Source organism: Ovis aries, chromosome 16 (genome assembly GCF_016772045.2).
Source record: "Ovis aries strain OAR_USU_Benz2616 breed Rambouillet chromosome 16, ARS-UI_Ramb_v3.0, whole genome shotgun sequence".
NCBI classification, from domain to species: Eukaryota; Metazoa; Chordata; class Mammalia; order Artiodactyla; family Bovidae; genus Ovis; species Ovis aries.
Window position 1 is genome coordinate 38,154,886 of NC_056069.1, and position 17,955 is coordinate 38,172,840.

Sequence of the window (17,955 nt, forward strand, 5' to 3'; positions counted from 1 at the left end):
AATTGTATGTTGACACATGTTTATTTTAACTGCTGTATAGTATTCCATTATTTGAATAATTAGGTTATTTTCAGTTTTTCCACTATTTAAATGCTTCAAATAAAAATACAAGTAATTTTTCCATAAGCATCGAATGACTCCTTGATTACAATGTTCTCCTCAGCACTTGGTAGACTTTAACATTTTTGCCAGTGTGACGAGGGTGACAATTGTATCTTTTAATTTTAAGCTACTTAAATATTAAAGAATAAGGAAGAGTTTATATGTGAAGGGAAGGGAACAGTACTAGCAAGGCAGTGGGAAAGGTCATCTTTTTGCCAGTAATAAAACCTCAAACTTGGTGACTAATTCACAATCAGAAAAATCTCATATCATGATGTACTCATATTTAGTACAGAAGATAACATGAAGCAGTTTACTCTTGTCACATGCAGTATAGTTTATTTTTTCTTGACTATTTATTCTGATTGTGACCACCAGATTAATGTGGCAGCCATTCTAAGGGCAATTTGAAAATCATTGCTCAAGAGGGAGTATTATTATTATTTTTTTAAAATTTTTATTTTTACTTTATTTTACTTTACAATACTGTATTGGTTTTGCCATACATTGACATGAATCCGCCACGGGTGTACATGAGTTCCCAAACATGAACCCCCCTCCCACCTCCCACCCCATATCATCTCTCTGGATCATCCCTGTGCACCAGCCCCAAGCATCCTGCATCCTGCATTGAACATAGACTGACGATTCGTTTCTTGCATGATAGTATACATGTTTCAATGCCATTCTCCCAAATCATTCCACCCTCTCCCTCTCCCTCAGAGTCCAAAATCCGCTCTACACATCTGTGTCTCTTTTGCTGTCTCGCATACAGGGTCATCATTACCATCTTTCTAAATTCCATATATATGTGTTAGTATACTGTATTGATGTTTTTCTTTCTGGCTTACTTCACTCTGTATAATTGGCTCCAGTTTCATCCATCTCATCAGAACTGATTCAAATGTATTCTTTTTAATGGCTGAGTAATACTCCATTGTGTATATGTACCATAGCTTTCTTATCCATTCATCTACTGATGGACATCTAGGTTGTTTCCATGTCCTGGCTATTATAAACAGTGCTGCGATGAACATTGGAGTACATGTGTCTCTTTCAATTCTGGTTTCCTCGGTGTGTATGCCCAGCAGTGGGATTGCTGGGTCATAAGGCAGTTCTATTTGCAATATTTTAAGGAATCTCCACACTGTTCTCCATAGTGGCTGTACTAGTTTGCATTTCCACCAACAGTGTAACAGGGTTCCCTTTTCTCTAAACAGATAAGTCGGCTTTAAGTGAAAGTCGCTCAGTCCTTGTCCGACTGTTTGTGATCATGTCCATGGAATTCTCCAGGCCAGAATACTGAAGTGGGTAGCTGTTCCCTTCTCCATGGGATCTTCCCAACCCAGGGATGGAACCCAGGTCTCCCACATTGCAGGCGGATTCTTCACCAGCTGAGCCACAAGGAAAACTCAAGAGGGCCTTATAAAGTTGTTAGATGCCATGGTTTTAGCTCGTAGTGGTTTTACGTTTTTTAACAGCAGAACACAACCCTTGCTCAGCCCTGCTCTCTTCCCCGCAGGAGTGGAGGGATGGCTCAGTTTTTCTGAGATGTTACTATTCTGGGATTAGTATGAAAGCAGGCTTCTGGTGGGAGTGGTTAGATGATGAGGGGAATGGGAAGGATTTTTAAGGAAGAAACTCCTTTAGAAACTCAAGAGGCAAGCTATTACAAGAGACCAGATAAGAGTTGATGTTGTCCAGAACTCAAGCAGTGGCAGCATGAATGTAAAGGACAGATTGGAGAAATAGTTCACAGGTATAATTACTGGACTTTACCACTGGCTGGCTGTGGAGATTCATTGTGGAGGGAGAATTAAAGCTGACACCCGGAATTTACTCTGTTGACTAGGTAAATAGAAGTAATATTAACTACTAAATGGGATTCAGAAAAGCAAATTAGGAGGAATATATAATCAGATTTAGATGGTTTTGGGGAGAAGTACTTGACCTACTGGGTGGATGTAAAGGTAGACATTTAAAAATTGGAGCCTGTAACTCAAGAAACAGGCTTGAGCTAGCAGTTAACTTCTTAGGTGCTGGTGTATACTGGGTAGATCAAGTCCCTGGAATGGGGAGATAATGAAAGTGAAATGGAAACAGATAAGCATGCCAAAGATGGAACCTGGTGCCATCCCATTGTATAAGGGAGTAGGTAACAGAATTAAGGAGAATGCAGAAGCAGGGATAGAACAATGAGGAAAATAAAGGTGAGAGCCTGAGATAAAGAGTAAATGGAATAGAAATAATTGAAGATAAATATTAAATATAGCTGAAGAAATGGTTAGAGTTTCCTGTGGCTGGCTTGATCTGGCTCGGATAAATAGTTTACTTTCTCTAGCTGTTAGTTAGGTGCCACTAATCCTTTTAAGGCAGTTTTGAGTGGTGCTTGTTGTACCATTTAGTTAAGTGTATTCTAAGAGTGCTTAAATTATGCCTAGTGAGTTTACATAGCAGCTGTCATTGTCTCACAAGTTTGTGCATTTCTTACACGTTAAATTTGAAAAGACATATTTCCTTCCCTTACTGGAGTACAAAATAGTAAACACTCATCTGACTAGTAAAACAAGTTAAAATTTTAATTCAGTTTTGGTCAAGTAAAGATGTCTGTGATACTTTAATAGAAGTGTTTGGGCCATTTAGAAAATAGCATGGCTATCACCTCTGGCCTTAGGGTGTGGTTGATTTCTGTCCTTTCAGAATCCTTCCCCCTGCCCCCCTTTCATGTTGTGTTGTGTTTTGTCTTAACCTCAAAGCACGTGGGGAGAAGTGTTGTTGGCTTTGGCAGATTTTATAGGGGCAGTTCTGTTATGTTAAGTGTGTCTGCTGTAAAACTTTTAGGTTCACACCAGTTTTTCCATTTTAGTGGATAATCTTTAGAAAAAACTTTTTGTTAATGCTGATGAGAATTAACAAGCTTTTGGAGAAAAAAGAAAAAACATTAAGAACTTTGTCATTAATACTGATACATTAAGTATAGCATTGCAGGGTTGAGAATGTATTCTAAATTCCAGTAATTTCTTTAGTTTCTTAATTTTAAGATGTTTTACAGAGAATTCCTGGGTTCTTGTTTTTGTCTAATTGAAGTATGTTTTTAAATCTTTGAAGTGTTGTTATTTTCCAAACGGGTAGCTAGAAATTCTTACTATCCGTTGAGTATTAAATAAAATTGTTTTTTAATATAAGAGCAAGTTGCATAGTGATATGACTTTCTAATTGATGCTTTTTATTAGTGATTTTTAAAAATGTCTTATCTCTTAGTTGCCTAGTTAGCTAGTCTGTTAATACAACTTAGTAGGCCAACCAGCTACATTGTTTATGAAAATAATTAATGAAAGAACTTGTATTCCCTAAATAAATGTATTAAGCATGAGTTATTAAAGAATTACAGTAATTCACAAGAAGAAATTCTACTCTTGAGATGTAATTTTTACACAGCACCATGTAAGTTTAAGGTGTACAGCATAATGATTTGACATTTATATGTCATGAAATGATTATCACAGTAAGTTTAGTAAACATCTATCATCTCTATAGATATAAAATTAAAGAAATAGAAATTTTTTTTTCTTGTGATGAGATCTCTCAGGATTTACTCTCTTAACAGCTTTTATATGTAACATACTGCAGTGTTAATTATAATTATCATGTTGTACATCTCTAATATTCATCTTAAAACTGGGAGTTTGTACATTTTGACTACTTTCATCCAACTCTCCATTCCTTCTAGTAACCACAAATCTTATCTCTTTTTCTATGAGTGAGTTTGTTTTTGAAGTATAATTGACCTACAGCACTATGTTAGTTCTTGTTATAGAACATGGTGATTGGTGTTTCTAACATTTCAGAATGATCACCACATAATCATTTCATACTGTGACTCATTTATTTTGAGCTGTTGTCCCAGAGGTCTCTTAAACTGTCCTTATTTCTTTCTATTCTTTTTTTCCTTTTTCTGTTCATCTTCAGTGATTTCCACTACTGTATCTTCCATCTCACTGATCCATCCCTTTATATCATCTAATGTAATGTTGAGTCCTTCTAGTGTATTTTTCATTTCACTTATTGTTCTTCATCTCTGTTTGGTCATCTTTATATTTTTGAAGTGAAAGTTTTAGTCGCTCAGTCATGTCCAACTCTCCGCGACCCCATGACCGTCAAGCTTCTCTGTCCGTGGAATTCTCCAGGCAAGAATACTGGAGTGAGTAGCCTTTCCGTTCTCTAGGGCATCTTCCAGACCCAAGGATTGAACCTGGGTCTCCTGCATTGCAGGCAAATTCTTTAGTGTCTGAGCCACCAGGTAAGCCCCTTATATTCTCTAACTCTTTTTTTTTTTTTAAACCTTTTAACTTCTCACTCTTATCATTTAATCTTCTCCAGAGTTCTCTGATGATTACCTTGAACTCTTTATCAGGTTTAGATTTCCTGTCTCCATTTCAGTTAATTCGTCTGCGATTTTATCTTGTTCACTTATTTGGAACGTATTCCTTCCTGCTCCATTATTCCTGATTTGCTGTTTTTGTTTCTGTATATTTGGTAGGCTAGTTGTGTTTTCCAGCCTTGGAGAAGCAGCCTTTTTTAGATGTCTTTTGCATGTCAGCAACACACTTTTTCTGGTCACCAGACTTACATGCTCTAGGGATGCTTCTTATGTGGGCTGCATGGGCCCTCCTGTGCCAGCTGACTACTGTGGGGCGTCTGGTTGGTTGCCAGGCCCCACCTGGTGTGCTGGCTGCTGTGGGGTGGGGTTGGGTCACGAGGCTGTGGGCTGTGTGGCCCTGGGGTCTCTTGATCTGGTGCTGGCCCACTCGTGGGTGGAGCTGAGTTCTGGAATAGGTGGTTGCACATAGGGGTTCCACATCTAGTATTGGCCTGCTGTTGGGCAGGGCTGGCTCTTGACATGATTGGCTGTGGGGTCAGGGATGTCGCAAAGCTGGTGTCAGCCTAATGGTGGGTGGGGCCAGATCCTGGCAGCTGGTTGAGAGCACAAGCTGCTCCAGAGCTGCTGTTGGCCCACTGGTGGGTCAACAGGATCCCCAGGCTGGTGCCTGCCCTCTGGTGGGAGAACTGGGTCCTGGGTTAGCACCATCCCACTGGTGGGTGGAGACAGGCCTGGAGTCTCTGGTTGCAGGGCCCTGGAGGTCCTGGAGTTGGGGTCAGCCCACTGGTGGCCAGGGCCCAGGGGGCCTTGGACTGGTGCCTCCCCACTCCCCAATGAGTGAAGCCGGCCCCCAGGCTGTTACAGGTCCACTGATACGCGGAGCCGGGTACTGGGGATCCTGGGCCTACTGTGAGCGTGCTGGAGTGGGGGCTGGGTCTCGGGTTCTCAGGTGGACAGGGCTAGGTCCGGGGTTACCTATGGGCTCACGGGGTCTTTAGGTGGCAGGCCTGGGGTTTACATCCCAGCAGTAATAAGCTGGAGAGGGAATTCCACAGTGGCGTTGGCCAGTGCCAGTGTCCTCATGGTGGAACAAGCGTCACACAGTGGCCATCACCAGTGTCCCATGTCGTCAGGGTGAGCTCTAGTTGCCTCCTGCCTCCTCAGGAACCTCTCCAAGATCAGCAGATGGGTCTGACCCAGGATTTTTTCAAATGGCTGCTTCTGCCCTGGGTCCTGGAGTGTGTGGAGATTTGTGTGTGCTCTTTATTTCCCACAGCCCTGGTTCTCCTAAAAGTAAGTCCCGCTGGCCTTCACAGCCAGATGTTCGGGGACTTGTCTTCCCGGGCCAGGGCCTCTGGGCTGAGGAGTCAGTGTGGGGCTCTGGCCCCTTGCTCCTTGGGAAGCAGCTCTGCAGTTGTAAATTATTCCTTCCCCCCATTTGGGGGTTGTCCACCCAGGGGTGTGGGCCTTGACTGCACTGCATCTCATACCTCTTATCTGTCTTGCTGTGGTTCCCTCGTATCTTTAGTTGTAGAAGATCTTTTCTGCTGGTCTTCTGTTTTGTTTCTTTTTCTTTAATAGTTTTTCTATAAGTAGTTTTAATTTTGTTGTTCCCCCCAAATAACATGCTTTTTGATTCTAGCATTCACTCTAGTGAACATATTTCCTACTTGATGATTAAATGAATGTTTCTAAACTTCCCTCAACATTTTACTTTGTGGATGATTCTAGAAGACATATACTTTAAAAGAATATTAATGGTAAGATAGTGACATTATAAACTATTCTAAACAACTAGCAAAAACAATTATTGAAGACTATATGTCCTTACATCTAGAAGTTATCCACTCTCAAGCAGCCAGCAAGCCCTTTGTTTGGACTGTGTAAATTTCAGATAGAGTTCAGAAATTGGAATACAAGAGAGCTGCAAGTCCAAGTAGAACAGAGGTCATTAGATGACCTTTAGATGACTGCTTTCTAAAATAATAGTTCATCTTTGGTCTTCAGTAGCCAAATTCAGCATGTTAAAAAATCCATTTAGGAAAAAAAAAAGACACTCAAGCTGTAAAACATGGACTTTTGAAATCCTGTTGACTACATTCAGGATTCAGGATATACTGATTCAGGAAACTTAATGCTGTATTTGGTATTAGAACCACATTATGATTTTCTGGAACCAGACTTTCTAATTAAGTTTATACTTGTGGGTTTCACAGATAGCCATTAAAATGTATGTTCAAACCCCCCCCCCCCAAAACAACCCAGTCTGTCTTATATAGGGCTTTTTAAAGAAATATAATATGTAAAGCATATTATGTAATAAGGCAAAATTTGTTTTATTTTGATATAGCTCGCGCTGAAAGGCTCTAGCTACAGTGGATTGCTTGAGCGACATCATATTCACACCAAAAATGTAGAGCACATTCTTGATAGTTTACGGTAAGTCTGTGGGATCAGGTGTTAAGTGGGCTTCTGTATTGAGGACTTTCAATTTTTAAATTTTTACTAGCAGCTAATACTTAGATTTTTAGGAGAGATGGCCATTATAGAATCATTTTAAGAAAATTATACTGTGGCTAATGGAGTTGGTATTAGAGTATTTTTAAGGAAATTTTTACTGTACTCTGAAAATTTCAGATTGTCAGTTATTATTTGGTCTGCCCAAGAAGTGCCTTTTCTAAACAGTTAATTTTGTACACAGCAGGCTTCAACTGTAGGATAATGTTTTATTTCTTAAACAGAATAGTAGATTATATAGGCGTTCATTATAATAGTTTTTGAATGTCTAAAAATTATGATTATAGAAACGTCCATTAATTAAAGGCTAAATGAGTCAGTGAATAAGTGTGTGTATGCAAGAGAATCAATGTGAGGACATGCAAATTAGGAAATGTTTTAGTCACTGTTTTTATCTGGCAGTCAATATGTGTTGAATTTAAAATAATAGCTATTCGCTCTTATTTTAAAAAATTGTCTCTCAACGTGTTAGTCTTTTGGACCATTTTATATTAATGAATTTTAGCGTCAGAAAGAGTAGAGAAAATAAAAGGAAATTCTAATTAATATTGCTATTCGTCAAGGGCTTTAAAAGATGTTTTTAAAGCACATTGGAGACTTGGGATAGTTTATTCATGTGCTTCCTGTAGTTGATTGGTTGTTGTGGTTAAATGAAAATGAAGCTGACCTTCCAAAGCTAAACATAAATTTGTTTGTAAAACAAAGTTGTTTATTTTACAGCTCCGTTGTAATAATCTGCCTCTCAAAAAACATACTCCTTTATGTTAGTGGAAATTTTATGTACCTTTTACTTTTTTTATCTTAGGAATGAGGGAATTGAGGTTCGTCTCGTAAAGAGGAGAGAATATGATGAGGAAACTGTTCGATGGGCAGATGCTGTCATAGCTGCAGGAGGTAATAGTTTTGCAGAGGTAAAGGTGTTGGAATATGGAAATGCTCTTTAAAAGTCATATTTCCAAATATCCTGTGAGCTAGCTGTAATGAAGCTTTCCGAGTCCTACCGTAAGACAAATTTTTAGGTTTTTAGAATCAGATTTTAAAAGGTGTGCTTTATACAGCATTTTAATTTTTTAGTGGATGACGTTACTGTAATGTTCTGTGTGTGTGTATTCCTGTGTGTATACTTAAGGTGTGCCTTTAACTTTAAATATGATTCAAAGGATTGTTTATAATTGTCCTTTGGTTTAGTTATGCCAGGCTTTAAAAAATAGTTGAGTTTAAGAGTTTAATGAGATTAGATAAATTCCATCCCTCTTTGGTCCCAGTATACTTATGCTTTTTTTTTTTTTTTCCTGAGCTGTATTACTGCATTAGTGACCATTCTTTATAAACCTTTATGGGTTTTCTTTTTGGTGGGGAGAAAAATGCAAAATTGGACACTTTGGATGTATTCTCATTAAAATAATTTGTGAATTTGGACTGATGGTATGAGAGAGGGAAAGAGGAATGGTTAAAAGAAGTGATAGGGTTAGAATAGTGGCTCCCACCTGGGGGCTACTATCAGCATCTAATGGGTAGAGGCCAGGGATATTGCCCATCACCCTACAGGCTCAGGACAACCCCCAAAACAGAAAAATTACCTGGCCTAAAGTGTCACTCTTGCCACTGTTGAGAAATTCTGGGTTAGAGTTGGAGAGATAATACAAAGAATAGTGGGTAGAAAGGAAGTGGAGGAGACTGTGGCAGCCAGCAGGATGGGGTGGGGTGTGATTGCTAAAAGAACTAATGTTCACAGTGTTGTTGATCAGACTTGTTACAGAGCTAGTGTTTAATGCTTTATGTCCTTTAGGGGATGGCACAATGCTTTTGGCAGCAAGTAAAGTCTTGGACAGACTTAAACCAGTTATTGGTGTAAACACCGACCCAGAACGGTAAGGAAAAAGAATTTTTTTTACCTGTTATATATACAAACATTTATCCTTTGCTTTGCATAGTATATATTTATGATAAATCTTAAAGTTTGGAAGCTCTTTATCCTCTTGCTACAGGGTGTCTGCCATGGTGCATGCTGTGTGAGTGGGAACATCACCCTTCCTGGCTATCATGAATGTTAGAACTATGTACCAGAACCATTTTGGTGATGAAATCTAGGCATGTAGAATTGATCTCTACCTTTAGCAGATTTCTCTTCTTTGTAGTTATTCTCAAAGTCTTAGCTCTTTTTTTAGCTTAGGCATGAGAAATACATATGCATTGCGCTGGCACTGGTGGTAGAAAATTATGATATGGGGTGGACAGGTTCTCACATCTGATTTCCCAGGTAGGTTGGGAGTAGTGTCTGTAGCTGAATATACCTGAGCCCTTGACTGAGGTGAGTACTGGTGACCTTTGGTGTTGCTGGTGATGGATGAGTTAATGATGTTGCAGCTTCTACCCTTACTTAGGCTCTTATCTACATCCCTAAGTATGCCTCCACTGATTTCCTGTGTGACTTCATAGACTTAATAAATAAATTAAACCCTGTTAGCACTTTTTCCCCCTTTCCTCAGCTTCTCTGACATATAACCTTATTCTGTTCTAGCCACTCACAACCATGATCATATCCAACAGTGATCTTGCTTCTACTCTTGTCTTATTTAAGTCTCTTCTGTCCACTGCAGCCACAGTGACTGTTTTATAAAAGTTTGGTAATATTAGGTAGACTTCTCTGCTCAAAGTCTTACTGTGGCTCTCCATCTAACTCAGAATAAAATTAATTTTACAGTGACTAGGATGACCAGTTCCTTTTCATCCTGGTTTGCTTGGAAATTTCTCAGTTTCAGCACCGGAAGTCCTTCGTCCTGGGAAAATTGTCTGTCTCGGGCAAATGGAGATGGTTGATCACCTTCACTGTGACATTCAAGACTCTACATTATCTGGCCTCTGACTGTTCTGTATGCTTATGTCCTGTTATTTTCTCTTTCTTCATGCTGTTGTAGCCATACTGGCTTCCACTTGAATGTATCTGGTGGCAGTTAAAAGTAATGCATTTACAAATGGACTTGTCTCCTTTCCCCGGTGCCATACTTGATGAATGGAATTGTAATGAGTGCTAAAGCTGTGGCGACTCATCCTCACCCCCTCCCTTCAGGGTCGGGTATTTAGTGTGACGTTTTAGGGATCCTACCTTTGAGTCCTTCTCTTGCCCTCCTCACTGTTACTAATCATAGCTGAGGCCTTTGTAGTGTGTGAGTTAAATTACTGCAATAATCTCCATTCTTGCTCTTTCCATCTCATCCTTCATACTTTGCCTTAGTATTTTTTCTAAAGTGCAAATTTGATTGTATCCACTCTTTAGTTAAGGTCTTTCAGGGTTTCCTTTTGATCTTCCAGATGCCTTGCAAATTCCTTAGCATAATGTATATGATGATTCACCACCTGTTGCTTCTCAGCTTTTCTAGTTTCATCTATCTTTATTTACCCACAGGCACATTCTTCAGCTTAAAAAAAGGACTGATGCCTCTCTAGGAACAGTCTAGGATCCTTCCTGAAGTCTATTCTTTGGGGTTTTTTAATTGTATTTTTGCCCAGTTTTATTGAGATATAATGGACATACAGCACCGTGTAAGTGTAGGATGTACAACATAATGACTTGATGTAACCTGTGTTGTGTGAAATCATTACCACAATAAGCTTTTAACATCTGTTATCTGATATAGCTAAAAAAAAAAAAATAAGGGTGGGGGGGAGTTTGTTTCCTAGTGATGAGAACTCTTAAGATCTGCTCTCTTTAATAACTTTCAAATATACCATACACCAGTGTTAACTTTTGCCAGCATGTGGCACATTGCTTCTCGAGTACTTTCTTATAAATGGAAGTTTATACCTTCATTCAGTAATCCCCCTTCGCCCCCCGCCCTGCTGCCCCAACCCGAAGCTGTGCTTAAGCACAGTGTAATGGATGAGCATCCTAACATCTTGATTGGAGGCTCACTTGTGGGAGCTTTTGCTTTCGTGGTGAGCTTTGTTGATAGCAAGATAGCAGAAAGAGTAAGTGAAAGAGTTCTCCAGAGGTCCTTTTCATGCCTTTATTTGTGCTTTCGCCTGGAGTGCCCTTAGACCACTGACTCAATTGTGTAGTTCTTTTTAATTCAAGACTGGTTCCTGTCTTGGGCTCTGACTATGATTCCCTCTACAGAGAGCACTTCTCTCTTATTATTTTCTGCTTGATTATTTGTCTCTTCCATCAGACTACAAATTCTTTGAGTATAGGACTAAATTTCTCTAGCATACTATTATTATACATAGTCAGTAGGCAATAAACACTTGAAAAATGAATGATTAGTTAAATGATTTTAGGGAGCAGGGCTAGGACCCTGACCTAGCTGAGCAAATATCTCCTGAGCACAAGTAACTGAGATTATTGCTTCAGTAATTATTTTTAAATTGCCTTTAGTGATTGTACACATGTATTTTAGAAAAACTTTGTAATGATAGATTGTTTAGTGATCATATTTTATACAGTTTGTTGAAATACATTCTCCTTTAAAAACTGGCTTAATATTCATTAGCTTGTGAAGATTTTGAAACTGATAAGCAGAAGGTGTTGTTTCTCTAATTTCTAGGTGGAATAATGTATTCTAGAAGTCTTTTGTTTTTTCTTTTTGCCCCCCCAGGCAGAAATGTATAAGGCCTCTAGCTTGTTCCATAATTCAGGTTGCCTGACTTATATTTTTTATAAGTGTGAGGTGTCTCACAATCCTTAAATAAGCCCAGAAGTTAATGTTCAGTTAAGTTTCTTCTTCTCTGCAGTAGTTATCAAACGCAGCATAACAAATCATCCGCAAACTGGAGGCTTAAAACAATAGTAATAATAATTTATTTTCTCCCATGGTTTCTGTGTGTCAGGAATCCAGGAAGGGTTTGGCTGGATGGTTTTACCTTGGGATCTCTAATGAGGTTATAGGCAGATGTCAGCTGGGACTGCAGGCATCCAAAGGTTGGGCTGGAGGATCTGCTTCTCTAAGATGGCTCATTGGTAGACTCAGCCAAATTAAATAGACAATTTCAGTTTTCTCTTTGGTATTCTGTACTCTCTCTGCTGACGCCTGTATATAATTACGACATTTAAATACTTAATAATCAAAATGGGGTAGAGAGCATGTGATAGCTGACCTTTAATGTAGCCTCTTGTTATTTACACCTTTATGTGGTTCCCTTCCCACGTTAAGTAGGGCTGGCCCGTGGGACCAACAGAATATGATACAACAGTGTGTACATTCCAAGGCTAGGTCATAAATGGTACTGTAGCTTCTGTGTTGGTCTCTTGGGTTGCTCATTCTTGAGCAAGTCAGCCACCATGATATGAGGATACCAAGGCCGCCCTGTGGGGAGACTCACATGGAGAGAGACTTGAGGACCTTGAGGACCTTGCCAGCAGTTAGCACTAGTGAGTGAGCCACACTGAAATTGAATCCTCCAGGCCAGGCCTAGATTTTTCTTTCTTGAGTGTTTTAGACCTGCAGGTGACCTCAGTAGGTATTCTATCAAATAAATGACTGTTGATAACTTTTATATAAGGGCCTTCCCTTGTGACTTAGCTAGTAAAGAACCAGCCTGCAAGGCTGGAGACCTGGGTTCAGTCCCTGGGTTGGGAAGATCCCCTGGAGAAGCGAAAGGCTACCCACTCCAGTGTTCTGGCCTGGAGAAGTCCTTGGGGTCGCAAAGAGTCAGATGGGACTGAGCGACTTACACTTTGACTTTCAACTTTTATAATCTTAGCACTGTATAAGAGTATTGCAGTAAATATAAAAATTTAAAAAATCTAGTCCCTGCCTAAGTTTCTTAGATAAATTTATCTCAGATAAGTTGACTAGTTACAGCTTTGTAAAACCCTTTTACGTGGCTCTTCACATTTATGTTAATTTATAGTTATTATTAAGGGTTTGTTTTGCCAGGCAAACTGTCAGCCTTTCCTTCAAGATTGAAGCATCACATAAATGAGGCTGATTGAACTTTCTGGACACCTTTCCACATGTTAGGTGCCATAGCTTCTCATCTTCATTTATCAGCCTATAGGCAGTTAACAGTTTGTAATTTGCAGTTTTTTTTTTTTTTTAAATTCTGTCTTTCATGAAAGCCGTTAACTCCTTGAAGTTAGATTAGATAAAGCTATGAGTTCTGTTTTAGTAAGAGATTATCTTAAAAGATATTTCTAAGGGGTTAATGGTTCAAAAAACTTTCAAATAAATAGTTTGATTCCTCAGAATAACCTTTTGAGATTGGTGGTCTTATGGCCTTTTTAGAGATAAAGAAGCTGATGCTGAAGTGACTTGCCCAAAGTTAGTAGTTAAGTAATATAGATGTTAAAATGCAAATATCACTACACCATTAGATAATTTTGCAGGAATATCAATCAGTGGCAAATTTGCTGTTAGTTTTACTGTAATGTGGAAACTTAAGTTGTATTATGGTATTAAACCTGGATGTAAACTACTATTTGTATTTGGTCTTTTTTTTTTGATTCTTGTTGAAAATATAAATAATATGTGGCAAAAATGAATTATAGAGTAGAAATTCAAAAATATTCATGTCTGATTTTTGTAGTTTAATGATACCTTTTGAATTGAGTGCTTTTATTTCTTCTTCCCTTTATACCACCCAAATCCCTTTAAAATAAAGGTCTGAGGGTCATTTATGTCTTCCTGTTCGATATACGCATTCCTTCCCAGAAGCCTTACAGAAGTTCTATCGTGGTGAGTTCAGGTAGGAACTTCTTACTATTGCTCTATAATTATCTTGTTAAGATAATATAATTATTATATAATTATTTTATTAATGTATATCATTAAAAAGGCTGCTAAACAGAACAAAATTAGATAATATTTGGATTAGTCCATAGTTGTAGCCATAAAAAACAATTCAAATAATACATAAAAAATAATGCATTAGCTGAGTCACAAACACATCTAACTTGTCTACTCCTAACCCTATTGGAACTATGTGGAGAAACCTTGCCAAATGCCACTTGACCTGTAATGTAATTGTTAAGTAGAGGTTTTTCTCCTTCAGTGAGATAGAGGCCATGTCTCTACTTTAACCTTACATGTTTTTACCAATTTGGTAAAAAGATGATTAAGACTATTGGTGAAAATTAAATGTTCAAGGTCTCTGAGATTTTGTATTTTTCACTCTCATCTTCTCCCATCCAGAGTGTCTGAAGGTTGGATTTATTCTAACTATGCTGAGATGCCTGGTATCTCTGTCTTACATGTTAAGTATTTCCTAACCAGTAGAGATGTTTTTTTAAAAAAATATTCCTTTCACTTAATTTGTTCAGTAGTCAGACTGCCCTGAAGGAGAGGAAGGGTAGAGGAAAGAGTTAAGATGAGGTAGACCCATTAATTAGAGCTAAGTTGGACTACTTTTTTTCGCTGACTTAGCCTAGATTTTATAGTTTGAGAAAACCTTTTCTCTAGGTGTTTGTGAAATTGGATTAAATCTTCTTGACTTCTGGAATCTTTTTTTTTTTTTAGTAGCGAGTCTCTTAGTAGCGAGTTTTCAGTTTCTGCTCATCTCAGAAGTTTAGCACCCTTACAGATGACTAATATACTCCAAGTAGGAGTATATTTTTGTGTACTTATCTAGTAGAATCTGTCCCATTGGCTTTTTGATATGTCAGTTTTTGATTTTAAAATCAATTAAACTTGATTCCTTTTTTTTCCCCACTAAAAAGTCATTGAAGTTTTAGATGTAATCTTAAGTGTTACAGTATTTGTTATTCAACTCTTATGTTAAAAAAAAACCCAGAAATATGTTATTACTGAATTTTAGGGAAGGAATTTTTATATAAACTGACCACTTTAACATAATGGTGTTTTAATTTCAGAATGTTTTCTTTTTTATATATATTATACATTTTGATAAGTAAAACACAAATACATTAGGCTCCATATATGGGATTTAATGGATACTTGATAAATAATTTGACTTTAATTCATGTTATTTGAGGGGTCTTATAGTAGATATTGCCATCTAAATCTGGTTTTGCGCAGGAATTTGTGGTGGGTTTTAGATATTTCTGGGGTAATTTGTTCATGGGATAACTAGTTTCTTAATATTAATTTTTTTAATTTGAGAAACTATAATGTCTAATCCTTTGTTTAACTTATTCTATTTCAATATAACTTGCTTTTTTTTCACCCTAAGGTGGTTGTGGAGGCAGCGAATTAGGTTATATCTTGAAGGGACTGGCATCAACCCTGTTCCTGTGGACCTCCATGAACAGCAGCTGAGTTTGAATCAGCATAGTAGAGCCTTCAACATTGAAAGAGTTCATGATGAAAGTAGGTGGATTGGGAATTAAGTGTGTTTGGGGCAATATGTAATTTACAGTTCCTTTGATCTCTAATTTCTAGAAGTAATCATTTATAATTATATGGGGATTTCAGTGCCACTGACTACATTTAAGGAAGTACAATGAACTACTTGAGTTGTAAAATTTTTATGATTAGATTCTGAAATAAGAAATATAGCGTCTGTCCATAACAATTTTTTTCTAGGGTGGGTTTGAAAACTCATTGATAAGGGAAGGACTATAAAATGTCTGAGAGGGTACTTGATATTTAAGGAAAGAGTCTTGGTCTTAATCTTTGAAATGTCAAAAAGGAAAAAGAAAGTGGTTGAAAGAAAATGAACTAATCAGTGGAAGACTTTATAATAATTATACATTAATATATTTGCATTTATATATATTTACCATGGGTCTAGTTATTGATTAAAAAATCTTTTAGGAAATTTTGGTATCTCAGCTTAAGATTTGTATTTCAGATATTTGTGTAAGATGCTAAGGCAATATTAGCATAAAATGATATGCAGCTTTTTTGTTGTGTTAAGATGAATTCTCAGTTTTGAGCTAATTTGAGGATTATATTTAGCAGTATTTCCCCACTTTGTCCCATAACTGTAAGATTTTCATTATGCAAGAAGATCCCAAGAGATATCCTAAATATCTGTGGACTGTATAAAAGGATATTATTTCCTTTTGCATTTCATTTCTTGGCTCAGCTTTATCAGAAAAAGCTATCTTTACATAACTGTTTTCCGGCTTTGTTTCTGTCTGGTTGTGGTATTTGATGTTTACATATATTTATTTTTTTCTGAGTTTTTCATGGTGATTTATAGCTTTATAGGTTCAGTTCAGTTCAGTTGCTCAGTCGTGTCCAACTCTTTGCAACCCCAACTCTTTGCGACCCCTGGCAGCACGCCAGGCCTCCCTGTCCATCACCAACTCCTGGAGTTCACTCAAACTCATGTCCATCGAGTCGGTGATGCCATCCAGCCATCTCATTCTCTGTCGTCCCCTTCTCCTCCTGCCCCTAATTCCTCCCAGCATCAGTCTTTTCCAATGAGTCAACTCTTCACATGAGGTGGCCAAAGTACTGGAGTTTCAGCTTTAGCATCATTCCTTCCAAAGAACACCCAGGACTGATCTCCTTGCAGTCCAAGGGACTCTCAAGAGTCTTCTTCAGCAAAACAGTTCAAAAGCATCAATTCTTCGGCGCTCAGCTTTCTTCACAGTCCAGCTCTCACGTCCATACATGACCACTGGAAAAACCATAGCCTTGACTAGACGGACCTTTGTTGGCAAAGTAATGTCTCTGCTTTTGAATATGCTATCTAGGTTGGTCATAACTTTCCTTCCAAGGAGTAAGCGTCTTTTAATTTCATGGCTACACTCACCATCTGCAGTGATTTTGGAGCCCCAAAAGAATAAAGTCTGACACTGTTTCCACTGTTTCTCCATCTATTTCCCATGAAGTGATGGGACCAGATGCCATGATCTTCGTTTTCTGAATGTTGAGCTTTAAGCCATCTTTTTCACTCTCCTCTTCCACTTTCATCAAGAGGCTTTTAGTTCCTCTTCACTTTCTGCCTTAAGGGTGATGTCATCTGCATATCTGAGGTTATTGATATTTCTCCTGGCAATCTTGATTCCAGCTTGTGCTTCTTCCAGCCCAGCGTTTCTCATTATGTACTCTGCATAGATGTTAAATAAGCAGGGTGACAGTATAAAGCCTTGAGGTACTCCTTTTCCTATTTGGAACCAGTCTGTTGTTCCATGTCCAGTTCTAACTGTTGCTTCCTGACCTGCATACAGGTTTCTCAAGAGGCAGGTCAGGTGGTCTGGTATTCTCATCTCTTTTAGAATTTTCCACAATTTATTGTGATGCACACAGTCAAAGGCTTTGGCATAGTCAATAAAGCAGAAATAGATGTTTTTCTGGAGCTCTCTTGCTTTTTTGATGATCCAGCGGATGTTGGCAATTTGATCTCTGGTTCCTCTGCCTTTTCTAAAATCAGCTTGAACATCTGGAATGTTCCTAAACCGTGAGTTAATGCCATGTTTTAAAGATAGTTTTTCTTCCCCTGAAAAAAAGTCATTTGATGTTAGAAAATTTTTAAATAACTAGTTTTTAAAAATCTGGAAATCTTTCAAGTCATTCATAAGCACATTTCCTATTACTGTTTTTGAAAGACTGCAGTAACTATTAATAGTTTAATTTTTTAAAAGATTTTTAAATCTTAGCTAGAAATTTTATTTTATACTTCACCAAAACAAGTTATTGCTGTCATCAAAATGATGTTCAGGATTTGGTTGTTTTCACCAACAGTATATAGGATATAGATTCATTGCTCAGATTCACTGGTTTTAGCTTATAAACTAAATATATATAGAAACAAATTATATATAAAGTTAGTAATATTCAGGATATTTACATCTGGTTTGTGGAGGTTCTAGTAAAAGCATAGGAAATACTCAAAAAGAATTAAAAAAAAATTTCTCAAAACTTAGGCACCAGTCTCTGAATGAAGGAACACACAAAATACTTAATATAATCAATGGTAAAAGGTCCCACACTGAGGCATGTTAGTATACTAGGGCTAAAGCAAACCTCTTGCAAGCTTCCAGAAAGGAAGTGGTGATAGTGGTGGTGATTGTGGTTGGAGCAGGTTATTTTATACATGAAGAATCT

General features: G+C 37.9%; 1 protein-coding gene across 5 annotated transcripts in view; it reads left to right on the top strand.

Annotated features, from left to right (window-relative positions):
• Positions 1-17,955, top strand: part of NADK2 (NAD kinase 2, mitochondrial) — a 47,185-nt gene that overhangs the window by 6,827 nt on the left and 22,403 nt on the right. For 2 of the 5 annotated variants that reach the window (XM_012097047.5, XM_060400502.1), the window contains exons 1-6: positions 1,759-6,243; positions 6,834-6,922; positions 7,806-7,894; positions 8,790-8,871; positions 13,601-13,684; positions 15,128-15,264. In XM_012097047.5, the coding sequence (XP_011952437.1) occupies positions 6,169-6,243; positions 6,834-6,922; positions 7,806-7,894; positions 8,790-8,871; positions 13,601-13,684; positions 15,128-15,264 (556 nt within the window). In that variant the 5' untranslated portion in view covers positions 1,759-6,168. Of the gene's footprint in view, positions 1-1,758; positions 6,244-6,833; positions 6,923-7,805; positions 7,895-8,789; positions 8,872-13,600; positions 13,685-15,127; positions 15,265-17,955 lie in introns of those variants that run through there. The other 3 variants (XM_015101321.3, XM_027980116.2, XM_060400503.1) reach the window with 2 other exon arrangements.